At 42.7% G+C, this 12,137-nt stretch overlaps 1 protein-coding gene across 1 annotated transcript; it reads left to right on the plus strand.

Moving 5' to 3' along the window:
• The first annotated feature begins 40 nt into the window (after nt 1–40).
• On the plus strand, nt 41–11,802 carry txndc16 (thioredoxin domain containing 16). The gene is made up of 20 exons (XM_070957667.1): nt 41–497; nt 763–931; nt 2,163–2,245; nt 2,371–2,444; nt 2,600–2,674; nt 3,294–3,415; nt 3,659–3,749; nt 4,027–4,195; nt 4,356–4,525; nt 4,712–4,772; nt 4,880–5,021; nt 5,141–5,287; nt 5,370–5,429; nt 5,593–5,800; nt 6,733–6,869; nt 7,237–7,321; nt 7,778–7,919; nt 8,739–8,911; nt 9,084–9,274; nt 11,503–11,802. Exons 2-20 carry the CDS (start codon nt 775–777, stop codon nt 11,739–11,741), a joined length of 2,526 nt encoding a protein of 841 aa, XP_070813768.1. The 5' UTR covers nt 41–497; nt 763–774; the 3' UTR covers nt 11,742–11,802.
• The last annotated feature ends 335 nt before the right edge of the window (nt 11,803–12,137 follow it).

Below are 12,137 nucleotides of genomic sequence, written 5' to 3' on the forward strand. Positions count from 1 at the left end.
TAAGGATCTTATTTTAATACGGTATTCGGAAGCACTGTTTGAACTCGTGTGTTGACACTGAACGACGGAGCTTCAATCTTGGAAGACCCTTTTCGAAATTTAGTTTGCAGCTTGGCGAAAAATAATTTTATGAACTTGCTTTGTTGGTGGCCGAACGTTACTTGTCCCACGGACATATGTCGACATATATCTTGTTAATGCACATGTGTTAGCATGAGTTTACTATTTAAAGCCATGGACGAACATCCATCAGTGGGCAGCTAGCATGCCTAGCTAAAGAGCTAACTAACATTAACGCTACCTGCTTTCCCAAGTAAACCAGAAAGCGACATTTTTGGACGTTCATTTTGACTTCACCCACGGAGGGTGGGCTGTTGCCTAAAAGTAGCGTAATAATGTCTTTATCTCCTTACGCCACAGTTTTTACTGTGGTTTGTAACGTTTATGCCACTTGGAAAGACAAAAGTTGAGTCTAGACCCCACCTCAACTTTCTCAGGTAACACCATGCTAGCATCTTTGTCACCGCTTGCTTCTTCCCTCACAGCTAATGTTCCTACTCCGTGCCAATGAATATAAACCACTTATATACTATATTAAGTTATTGTGAGGGTACATATTATTACCCTTTCAGTCATCCAGGGTGTATGTAGGTTTGTCTAGTTAACATTTCTGCACCGACAAGATGATTTCTGCTATTTATTCCTGTGTAACAGCTCTGCACCTCCTAGTTTTATATTGATGATTTTTTCCCCCCACGACAGAACCTGTTCACCATGATGTGGACGTGCATTGCTGTTTTCCTGCTGTGCATGAGGCCAGGAGGATGCACAGAGAAAGCCAACACCTCAGACCTTATTGAATACACAGCTGCAGATTTCTATGAGAAGCTGCATTCTGGGAAGATGATGTTTATCTATTTCGAGCATCAAGGTAGGCTGACACGCAGGTGAACCATGCAAGCTTTTCCACATTTTCTCCACGTCAGCATTAATAGGTCATGCGTTACATTTGTGACAATATAGTAATTTCCATTTGCTCTACAAATGTTCCAAATCATTTTTCAATGATGTGATTTACGTGAGTTTCCCGGCCAAGGCAACAGCAGTAGAGAGAACATAAAACATCAAGATTACATGCTTTTGTAACATCAAGGTCACAATGCTTTTGCGGTCAAAAGCATAGACCACAAATTAATAATGAAATAGATGAAAAATATGACGTGAAAAATGACATGATTAGGATAATATAATCCCACCTCACTAAACATGCGAATAGTTGGGTCTCTTGGAGTCTGTGTGAGGTCAGGTAAGGTCCATGAAGTGACGATTGGTGAGCCAAGGATGATTAGCAAAGGTTATAACTTAGAAGTATTGACTTCAGAAGTAATGTCAAAAATGATAGACCGAAAGGGTTTGATTTTAGATCACATGAAAAGCTCCACCAAGCCGGGCTACAGCAATTGATTATTTTCATTGTCAGCCTGTTAGTTGTTTTCTCAATTAATGGATGAATGGTTCTATAAATGGATGAATGGTTCGGTGTATAAAAATGTCAAAAAATGGTGGCAAATATTGATCAGTGATGCCCTTGAATGTCTTGTTTTGTCTACAACTCCAAAATATAAAGTTTACTCTGGTGGTAAAGAAACAAGAAATATCCACACTTAAGGAGCCTGCAATCAGAGACTTTTGACTTTTTTTTTCCTGAAAAATCTACTCAGTCAGATGATTTGATGATCAGAGTAATTGGCGATTAATTTGATAGTTGACAACTAATTGACTAATTGTTGCAGCTTTAACACCGTGGCTCAAAGCAGCTTCTGAGGACTGAAGTGTGTCACATGCAAGACAAACTTCTGGATAGATTCAGTGTAATTTTGAGTTGAAACAGTGGAGTCTGTGCAGTGTTTTCAGTGTGTGTAACCTCTTGAAAGAAATATTCTCCAGCTGACAGCAGCAAATAGTATGACAGCATACCACGCAGAGTTCCAGGTTCAAATCAATTTGTCCTTCATCCTCTCCGCATCAGTTTCTGCTGTCATGTTAGCAGTGATCCAGCGACTTGTCAAGGTGCAACCCAGCAGATAGCAGCTTAATCCATGCAGTATTTAAAGCCCTTTAACTCACTAATCGAGGATAACAGTATTTCTCTCTGTGCCCAGTTTCTCCAACCATCTCTCTCTTCTTGGTGGAGTTGGAAAAGTCTGCTGATGCTCTGCAGGATTATGGAGTACTGGTTGGCAAGGTAACGATAGTCCTCTCAGTGCAATGTGCTCCATCTGTCATAGAATTGACATCGAAGCTGAATGTTATTTTAACTTAAAGATGTGGACACAGATACCAGGATGTGAATTTGTTCTTTCTGCTCAGGTCAACTGCAATAAAGAGCTGGTTCGCCCATACTGCACAGAGGAAAGGGTGCAGCACACAGCTTTTCTGTTCAGGTACATTGTGTGGATGTGAAGGATTCACTCCGACCAGAGCGAAGTCACATTAAACAAAGTGATTTATCACAGTAGAGATACGAGACGTACATGTATTTGGTGTCGTGGCATATTCTTGAAACCCTCTCTAACGCTGTGCCATATCTTTGTGTCAGGGGTGGTAAAGAGTTCTTGGGATTTGATTTGGACACCGTGTTTGACGTCAACTCCATAGTCTCCGAAGTCCTGTTGTAAGTACACGTCACCTCCTCAGTTATGATGCAGCAGCAGTGTGTGAGGCTTTAACCTTCTGTCCTTGATTGTATCTAAAGTACACAGTCTGTATAATCATAATCGTGCATGCGTTCGTAATATGTGTATATATAAATGTACGTGTGTGTATATATTATAATGTGTAAAACATCATTTTCTAATCCTTTTTGATATTAACTGAATTGAAAAAAGTCCAAAAACAAGATATTTAATTTTTTACCTCATCTTCTAGATTTTCATAAACGTTTTTTTACACACCGTCCCAGTTTTTTTTTTTTTTTTTGGAGAAATTCAGTCTGGCTCTGTGTGTGTCTGTGAGGATACAGATTAAGGGACATCCCGAAGGGCTTTTAGTGTAATTATGGCCCTAATTATAGTCTTTCTTGGAATCAGGCCTTCAGAAGAAAAACGTTCCGCATCCCATTTCTCTTTTAAAGACAGAAACTACATGTACAGTAGTAGCTAATTAAATTATTTAGCAATATATTGATTGGTTTATATATTTTCCTGCATTTATTCATGGAATGTACTTTTTAATGTCTTTTTTATTTAAGATTACCCAATCTGGAGTTTTGTCTCTCTGGCTTTCTCTCCCAGTGCCATTCTGCGGGAAGAGGTCAAGTACGTCCACACAGACGGAGACCTCCTGGCCATGGAGAAGGCAGCCAAAGGGAAGAAGGACATTGTGCTGGGTTATGTCCGCAGTCTGGGAACGCAAGGTATGGAAAAGAAGGAGAGGCTGGATACACAGAGGCAACAAATGCTGAGGAACGTGAGAGTGAATGTGATTGAATGTGGGGCGAGATTATCAAGATGATGCATTTAAGGGCTGATTAATTGACTTGTGGATTGTAGTGTGTGAGGTGGGGACTCATGATGGAAATGCAGATTGTCTCATGAATTGATTGACTTGAATGACCAACTAATTAACTGTATTGTGTCTGCTAATTGTATTACTTCAGAGCACAGATCAATGATGGAGACGGCGTATGTATACGGATCCAAATACCAGTTCATCCTCATAACTGGAGGCCCAGTTTTGAAGTACTTAGGGTATGTTTTTTTATCTTTTATAAACTGTTTAAAGACATTTAAACTGGCTGTCTGCCCCTCCTATATTCTTAACAGAGAGATTCCTGGGTGTTTGTCTATTGAATCTAACATTTAAAGAGAGAATACATGAGCAAACTGCTACTGAGTGGGAGGCTGTGCAGATGCTTCAAACTTAAAATCATCCACAAATAAATGCTGTTCTGCCTGAGGAGAGCCATGTGTTTTATTAGAGCTATGGTAATCACTGTGTCTCTCTTTGTTTCTGGCTGTCTTTCAGTGTTAATGAGTTGCCTCGCTCATCTCAAGTCTGGTTCCTCCACTGTCAAGTTCACAATCGTTTCCAGACCCCGCTGACCTCTGAGCGCTGTCCTTTGACCCGTATGAGGACGCCGCTGTCCACCCTCAGCCTCTACTCCTTCCTGCAGCTCATGGAGGCTCCACTTGTGGTCAGTAGGATGCAAGTTTAGAGCCATACAGTAGAGAGCTGACAGGAAATAAGTGGAGAGAGAAATGGGGAATGACATGCAACATAAAACAAATCTAAAACACAAAAGGGAATATCATGTATTAATCTGCACATAATTGGGTGTGTCTCTCCACTGTTAGTCTGAAGTCTATCAGGACCCCTCCTCGGTCCCAGCTCCACAGTTCCCCTACCAGCAGACCCCGCAAGTCTTCCTCTTCTCTCGTCCCCCAACCAAGCACCTGGACATGGACACAGCCACCGCTCTGGCCTGGAGGCTCCGTGGCCTCGCCCTGATGGTGCTCATACACAGGTACATGTCACTGGTGGGGTTTTAGGAATTGCTTGTTGAGAGGTCACACGTCATGCATGCTGTGTTTTTCCTGTAATTCCAAATAGGATTTAATCATGTTAGCACTTTTGATTTAATTTTTATTATGTTTTGCATTTGTCACGTTTGTGTTTCATCTTTCATTTGTGTTTGTTTGTGTCTTATCAGGCAGAGTCCTGCAGTGAAAACCCCCGATGAATATAACGTTGCCTTCAGGCTGCCCGAGAAGGTATCATGACCACATATGTACATACCAAAATAAGGGTACATATTAAAATGAATATTAATGTTTTGCCCATGGGTGTTTTACCTGTTTGTGCTTGTGTGTGCTTGGAGAGTCCTGAGGTGAAGTATTTGACCTTACACAACCTTGATGACGTGCTGGAGCTCTTCACAAATCAAGAGAACGAGGTGGATGAAGAGGAGGAGGAGGACGAGGACGACAGGCTGTACGAAGAGGCAAAGGATTCCCATTCAGGTAAGTGTCTGATGGAGAGAATAAAAGAGGAATCAGACAGTGGCAATGGAGGGAGATAATGTGTGAGTATATCTGTGTGTATTTATGTGTTTTGTGTTTGTGTGTTTTTCTGCCTCCAGTCAAGCTGGAGGATGAAATTGCCGCGTATGTCTACGACAACCGGCTTGACATGCAGGACATGGACTCAATTGCCCAACTAACCACTGACAACTTTCATGCCTCAGTAGCTCAAAGCGGCCTGACAGTGGCGCTCTTCTACCTCAAATGTAAGACATCCTCTATCCACGGTCCTTAAAAGTTCAAATACAGGTGGCTGGAATTGAGTGTAGTTTCTGTTTTTACCACCAGGGGATGCTGTTTCGATGGATTTCGTCAGCTCCTTCATTGAAGTTGCCGAAAGACTTGCAGGTAAATAGGAGCGCACAGCAGTCAGCGAGATCAGCAGCCCGACTAAAAGCACTATCTGCTGCCCTGCCTGAAGATGTTTGATTGATTGTAATTCTATATTCGGGTGAGTCGTTCCTCGTATGTAAGGCAGTGGGACATTATGGTTGTCTTATGTGTTATTTAGAAGTTTTTGAGGATTCCACGGTTCAGATGAGACTGGTCGACTGTGGAGAGTGGCCCGATCTCTGTGTCCCTCCGAAAGGAATCTCCCCCCCAATCCCATTCAAGCCAGTCACGTCCTTCCCCACCGTCTTGTTGCTCCGTCCCCAGGAGTCGGCCCAGCGCTACGGAGGCATGCTGGGAGCTGAGGCGCTGCATAGCTTCATCGTGCTGTGAGAAGTTCTCTAATGATCCACAGACGTGAATATGTCTGACATTTTTTTTGAGACTGTTGAAAAGTGTCATCTTAACCTGGACGGAGGGGAAATAATCATGATGTCACAGTGATGTCACCAGTGTTCCTTCCCACTGATGGCCCTGGACACAACAAACAGAAAGTTACAGAACTGCAAAGCCAGGGTGTGTGAAAAATGTGGGCAAAGTCAAGGAAAGACAGAATAACTTGTTGGAATGTCTGTCTTTGACATCATTTCACCGGCATCAAAAACGTTCACTGGTTCCTGAGAACAGCATCCAGTGACAGTCTTTTATGGGAAAAAATTGAGCAATGGAAACAAAAGCATGATTGTACCAGTGTGATTCAAAGAAAGTCAGATAATAGGACAGATGAGATCAATCAGATAAAAGTGTTTGCGTTACTTGTGAGGGCGGTCCAGTCACGTCGACCCATTTTATCCATTAGACCTCAGTATAACCTTAAATAAGCCATTCTCTATCTTCACTACTGCAAATAAACACACACAGGAAACACGCTATTGGAGCTTGGCCACGTGTAAACAGCAGGATATAATAAATCCATGTTAGGGAGCTTTTAAAAAATAGTTTTTTGTTTGTTTTCTGCAGTTGCGTCGTCAATAGTTTTCATGGAAAAAGCTTTTTGTTTCTTCTTTAATCACCAGGAAACTTTGAGTCATGCTTGTTTTTTTTATCATATCTTGACTGAGGAGCATCTCCTCAGAGCACAATGACACCAATCAGACCAAAATACTGTGGCCTTTCTTTTGGAGTAACTCCATTTCTGAGCATTTAACCAGGCACCTCCACACAGGACAGGCCTAAAAAAAGACTCATGAGGCTCTTTATGCTCTTTTGCCTTTGTACCATTGTCTGTGTATAAATGCTTATTTGTCTGTTGTTTAACCAGGAGCCTCCAACCTTCTCCTGCGCCACTGTCAACTGAAGAGGAAGTGACATCATTCCTTCAGGAAGTGCCTCACCCTGAGCTCGCAGGCTATAAGTGTGACAGAGCACTGGGACTTTTTAAGACAAAAACACATGCAGGTAGGGGGCTGTAGTGCACTTTATGTTTGTTGTTTGCTTTTTAAAATGTTCTGGGAGTCTGAAAAACACAGCACAGCAGTTTCTAATATGAGGTGGAAATACAGCGCTCATGCTCTCAAATCATATACCAAGAATGTGTTTGTGGTTGTGCTCTGGCAAAAGATGATCAGCCTTATTGAGTATTTCAGGCAGCAGGGCAGTGAAAGCATGACTCTTAATGAAATACATAACTCTGGCCAGATCGGTCACTGCATTTAAGATATTTACAAAATGTCTCTTCAGGACCGATGCTGTATAGACCGCTGACCTGTCTGCTGTCAGTGACGTCATATAATGATGTATTAATGATGTTTCTGCGTCTTGTCAGGTGTATCAGTGTTCACTGAAGCAGCGAAGTCTTTGAGAGGAGAGGTGCTGACTGGACTGCTGACAGATGGGCTGGCAGAGGAATGGTAACAGCTTTAAATACAGTCTCGTCATTCCTGTTCCAAGGTTGTCCCTGACGGGCACCTCTGAGTGCCTCTCTTAAGCTCCAATTTCTGCGTGCGAAGTTGTAATTCACTCATTCGTGCAATTTCCTTTAAGTGCATTTGTCTGGCTTTCACAAAAGACAAAGTAGCTAAAATATGAGCAGGAGAAAAGGGGCATTTGCTGCCAAGATATGTATCTTCAGCAGCACTTGAAGGCACCATGAGATTAAATGACCTTGTTTTTGACAGGTAGAGTTCACTCATTGTGGTTTAACAGCAGATTAAAGTTGATTAAAATCCGGTGAGGTATTGAAAAGACGCTTTAGTCAGTGTGTCTTAACATTTCATAAAGTGTGGGATATCCCTCCGTCATTTAATTGGAAATCAACTCCGTTTATGACCTTCAGTGTTTGTTTAAGTTGCATGTTTGTTTTGCAGGGCGGCAGAACACTCTGTGGAGCTTCCCGTAGTGTTTGTGTTTCCATCTTGGAAGACAGGCGCTCATCCTTCAACACTGTCTGTGCCCACCTCTGCTGAAGAGCTGGCCTTACACATTGACACTGCGCTGCTGCAGCCAATGGTAAACCAAGCTGTGTGCTCTTCTTCTGTCTTCTCGTTTACACAGAGAAGTACTTAAGAAAGCTACTTTTAATCTGGCTAATGAAACTATTTTACTGCTATTAGAGTTCATACTAAATGTATCCAGTCGAAAATCTCTCAGCCCAGATTCTGAGCGTATCATCTCTGAAATAGGCATAAATAAATGATGTGGACTTCTTGGAAGTTTGTCAAAGCCAAGATGGAATCGTTCACAGTATGTCACAGATAACCAGCACCATGTGTAGGTTCACAGAGTTTGGATGTGACTTTTTCACTACATTCAAGGTCAGAGTAATGCGTCACGCCTGAGTTTACATTTCCTCATTTAAACAAATACATTGAGCTGATGTTGAAATTGCCAACTCTTACGCAGATGTTGCTCAACAGTTCAGCTCTTCCTTTGAATATTGCTTACGCTGCTTTGCACTGATGAATTTGGCTCCACGCCGCTTTCAAGTGTTGTGAACATAAGTAGCTGAAGTGTCATAGCCAGGGTTGAGAGTCTCAAAAGTCTCTTCACTGCATTATTGGACACTTTGGATGAGGCATCTAAGCAACAACAAAATCTGCCTTCTGGTGGCGCTGTTGTCTTCATTTTTATCAAGACTGAAATGCAACAAGATTTAATAAGTCTGTCCAGTTTGGGAGGAGGAAACTGTCACCTGACAGACAGTGAGGTGTAGCAGCTGCGGTACAATCAGCACATATCGCTGATGTGTAAATCTCAGGTATCTTGCAGAAACTGGGCTTTGTGCTGTTTTTGACTTTTCTTTATTCTTCATGTCTGTTTTATTTCCAGCCGGAGCTGACGGTGGAAAACCTGCCATCCTTCCTCTCGCTGGGTAAAGCCCTGCTCCTCCTCTTCGTGGGGGAGGAGGAGGATGAGATCGGCAGGAGGCAAAACCAGGCGCTGGTGGAGGAGATAAGAGGAGTGGGGAGGCCAGAGCAATACCTGCCCTGCTGGATCCACCTGTACGTACATCAGTCAGTGCTGGTATTCAGTCAGCCTGGCACTGGATTTGTTGCTCCATCCATCGTGCACACACACAAAAACACCACTCTTGATTCTCTTTCTAGAGTTTTTATCTTCACATGCTTTCTCTCTGTAATATTAATAGATGTATTCTGTTGCTCCGTGTTCCAGTGGCCGCACTCCAGCTGGTATGTCCGTCCTGGGGTCATACCTGGGCTCTATGCCCCCCCTCCCTGCTCTGGTCCTGACCCATTTGCCCTCTGGAGATGAAATCTATCAGTACCCCCCCAACACCCCCATAGCGGCCCCCTCTGTCCGACGGTGGCTGCAGAGGGTCGAGGATGGCAATGAGTCACCAGCAGGTAAGGAGGAGGAAGTGCTGGACAGCAAAGAGATAAGTTAAGGAAATAAAAGACAGCAGAATGATACTTACGGCCCAGTTTCACCAAGTGTAGAGATCTGACAGTGTTACTGGATCAGCTTAAAAAACAATCCCCCTGTTACTTGGTCCATGGCAGGAAACATGACTTGACGTGCTTCAGGGAAAGCAGCGTGAGCCGCCAAAAACCTTCCAGAAAAAACCTTCAGTTTTACAGGAATCATTTTAAAGGCTTGTCTCTGAGCCCGAACAGAAGGAAACACACAAATTAACCCTCCAGTGTCGCTGTCTGTATGAAAGGTATAATATCTAACATTTATGCATTTAAATGTCTGGAAACAACCAAACCTTTGTTTTGCATTTTGTTGAGTTGAGTCTTACATTATCCCAAATGTTTCCAACAATGCTCAAAATGTTTGCATCCATGCATGCTCGCTGTCTGTATTGTGAACAAACGTGAACTTTTCCATCTAATTTCCAAAGCCAGCGAGTGAAGGAGCACGTATGGTAGGTGACTGTGCAGCAACAAGGACATTTTAAACAGCGGCAGTGGCGCTCTGTCTGCAGTGATCGCCTGCTTACGTGCAGTGATTAGGTGACCACCTGCAGTCAACGACTTTGCAACGCACTGTGGTTGCGTTTCCACCTTGATGACTCGAGTCAGCACATTGTCAGCTCAGTGCCTGCTGAGTATATCATATGTCCAGATATTATTTCAATGCTACATTTAAAAGTGAGACTCACTGACACAGTGTAAACCCATGGACCTTGTTCATTGAGCCACAAAGTTTCCATTAATGAGGCTGATTAGAGCCCGAGGAGCACAGACTGAGCAGGTTATATAACTGCCCCTGTTTGAATCTAGTCTTTTTCAGATGTCAAAGGGAAAAGAATACAATAAGAAATACAGAGCAGTGAGTCTGTTAAAAAGTTCAAAGCAGAGAAAGATGTGAGTCACTTGACGTGGAAGCAGTAAAGACAAACTGTCCACCCTTTTCTCCCACAGTGAGTCTCACACGGTACAGGCTCCCAGTATATACAGGTTAGAGGAATCTGTCCCCAATTTGAAATGATTGTGCCAGTCTGCTGGCCCTCAGACAAAGCTGTTGATGAAACAGTGACAGGATTGAGCTTGTTGCTGTCTGAGGAATGCACAGTTACATGCAAGAGGCTTTGAGTTCAGCGGCAACAGTAGTAACTGTTAAAGGGTTTTCTTAATTAAGGTGATGATCGTCAAGGTAACTTTAGGCTTTCAGCCTCAACTGTTCGGAGCCATTAACCCTCGACCTTCTGAACCCTGTAGTTTGCATGGATGTGGGCCAAGATAAAACACTTTGCCTGCTGTGGCCTGTCTCTGTTTATCTGAACTGAAGGATTGTCATCCAGCACATTCCATCCATTCTCCATGAAGAAACCGGAGACCTGCAGCCTTTGAGATGCACAGTGGCTTTAAGATTCCAGTTTTTACTTCCTGGGATAATGTGTCCTTGCAAGGCAGCTTTCAAAACTAAATAGTTACGTACTATACTGGCTTTTGGACTGTTTCACTGTCTGGACTAAAGTTTATTTCTCAATACTTTCTTTTCATGTACCTAATATGGGTCTTTAAAGGCTCATTTCTGGATTGAATCTGTCGCTTTCTCTTATTTTTCTTGCATTATTCAATATCCTGGAAGCTCCAAGAAAGAAAATCCACGAACTCAAAGTTTCCTGCAGATTGTCGTGTTGCACAATTTTGGCCAAAATGACCTTGATTACTTTGTAAATGTTGAAATTGGGTTTATTTTTCACAAGTATACATTTAACTTCAGGAGCAAAGTTGTTTATGGCAGAGGCAGAAAACTGTGGATGCCCCAAGTGTTTGGTACTAAACAAATAATCGTTTTCAAAAGCGTGCATTTATTTCACAATAGTGTTTTTCCCAGTGGCACTTCAGCTGCTCAACAACTGCTCCAAACTTTAGCAAGTTAACTCCTGTTAGTTAGAGCATAAACAAGGTCAAAGTCGGGCTGGATATCAAACCGCACCAGTACTTGACAGATCTTTTTAGGAAGCAGAAATCCACCACGGTGAAGTTTTTAGTTCACTCACTCTGGATCCACTGGCTTCTTCTTGTCCTCTCAGTGTAACCTGGTGGCAATAAAGCCAAACATATAAAACACAAGTTGCACATTGTAATTCTGGATCTCTTGTCTTGGTCTGCCCCTGTAGGGATGTTGGGTGACGACAGCTGGCCTCCTGCTTTCCCTTTTCATGACTTCCTGAAAATCATAGATATGCAGGAACCCAAATCCGCCCAGCAGCAAACTCCTGAGGTGAAAGAGGAGGTGACCGAGGAGGTGACAGAGGAGGAGGAAAATGTGGAAGAAGATGTGGTGGTTGAAGAGACGGATTCCTCCTCCAGCGCTCCCACTCCTGCCAATAATCCGACCATTCACTCTGAACTGTAGAGTAGAAGAAGATGGGAGGGAAATGACAAGAAGCCACCAATTAAATATGTTTGTACAATGAGTGTGGCCTTTACTTTTTAATGTTACCATATTTATCGTAGAATTATTGAACGTATAATTTAGATTCATTGTGTGCCTCTCTCTGATTTTTTTTTCTGTCAACAAAGGCATGTTTCCGGTGCCAGTGAGCCTTGCCAAAATCCTAATCAGTCACATGATCAGAGCAGCTCTCGTGCTGTTCTTTCCTGTCAGGAATGATCTTATAAAAAGTCGTTTTTGGAATGTTTTAACTGTTCAGCCTTCCTGCTTTTGAAATCACACCATGTGTGGAAATTGCAGTGACTTTAGGAGAAGGATATCTATGTCTCTGAAAGGTTTTCGATATTATTCTGACGT

Source organism: Chaetodon trifascialis, chromosome 24 (genome assembly GCF_039877785.1).
Source record: "Chaetodon trifascialis isolate fChaTrf1 chromosome 24, fChaTrf1.hap1, whole genome shotgun sequence".
In the NCBI taxonomy this organism is placed as follows: Eukaryota; Metazoa; Chordata; class Actinopteri; order Chaetodontiformes; family Chaetodontidae; genus Chaetodon; species Chaetodon trifascialis.

Bases quoted from the DNA above. Each gene is read 5' to 3' on its own strand.
- txndc16 (XM_070957667.1), top strand. From the start codon at position 775: ATGATGTGGACGTGCATTGCTGTTTTCCTGCTGTGCATGAGGCCAGGA. The intron at 3,416-3,658 runs GTATGGAAAAGA...GTATTACTTCAG, and splicing joins CCGCAGTCTGGGAACGCAAG to AGCACAGATCAATGATGGAG. The intron at 9,275-11,502 runs GTAAGGAGGAGG...CTGCCCCTGTAG, and splicing joins TGGCAATGAGTCACCAGCAG to GGATGTTGGGTGACGACAGC.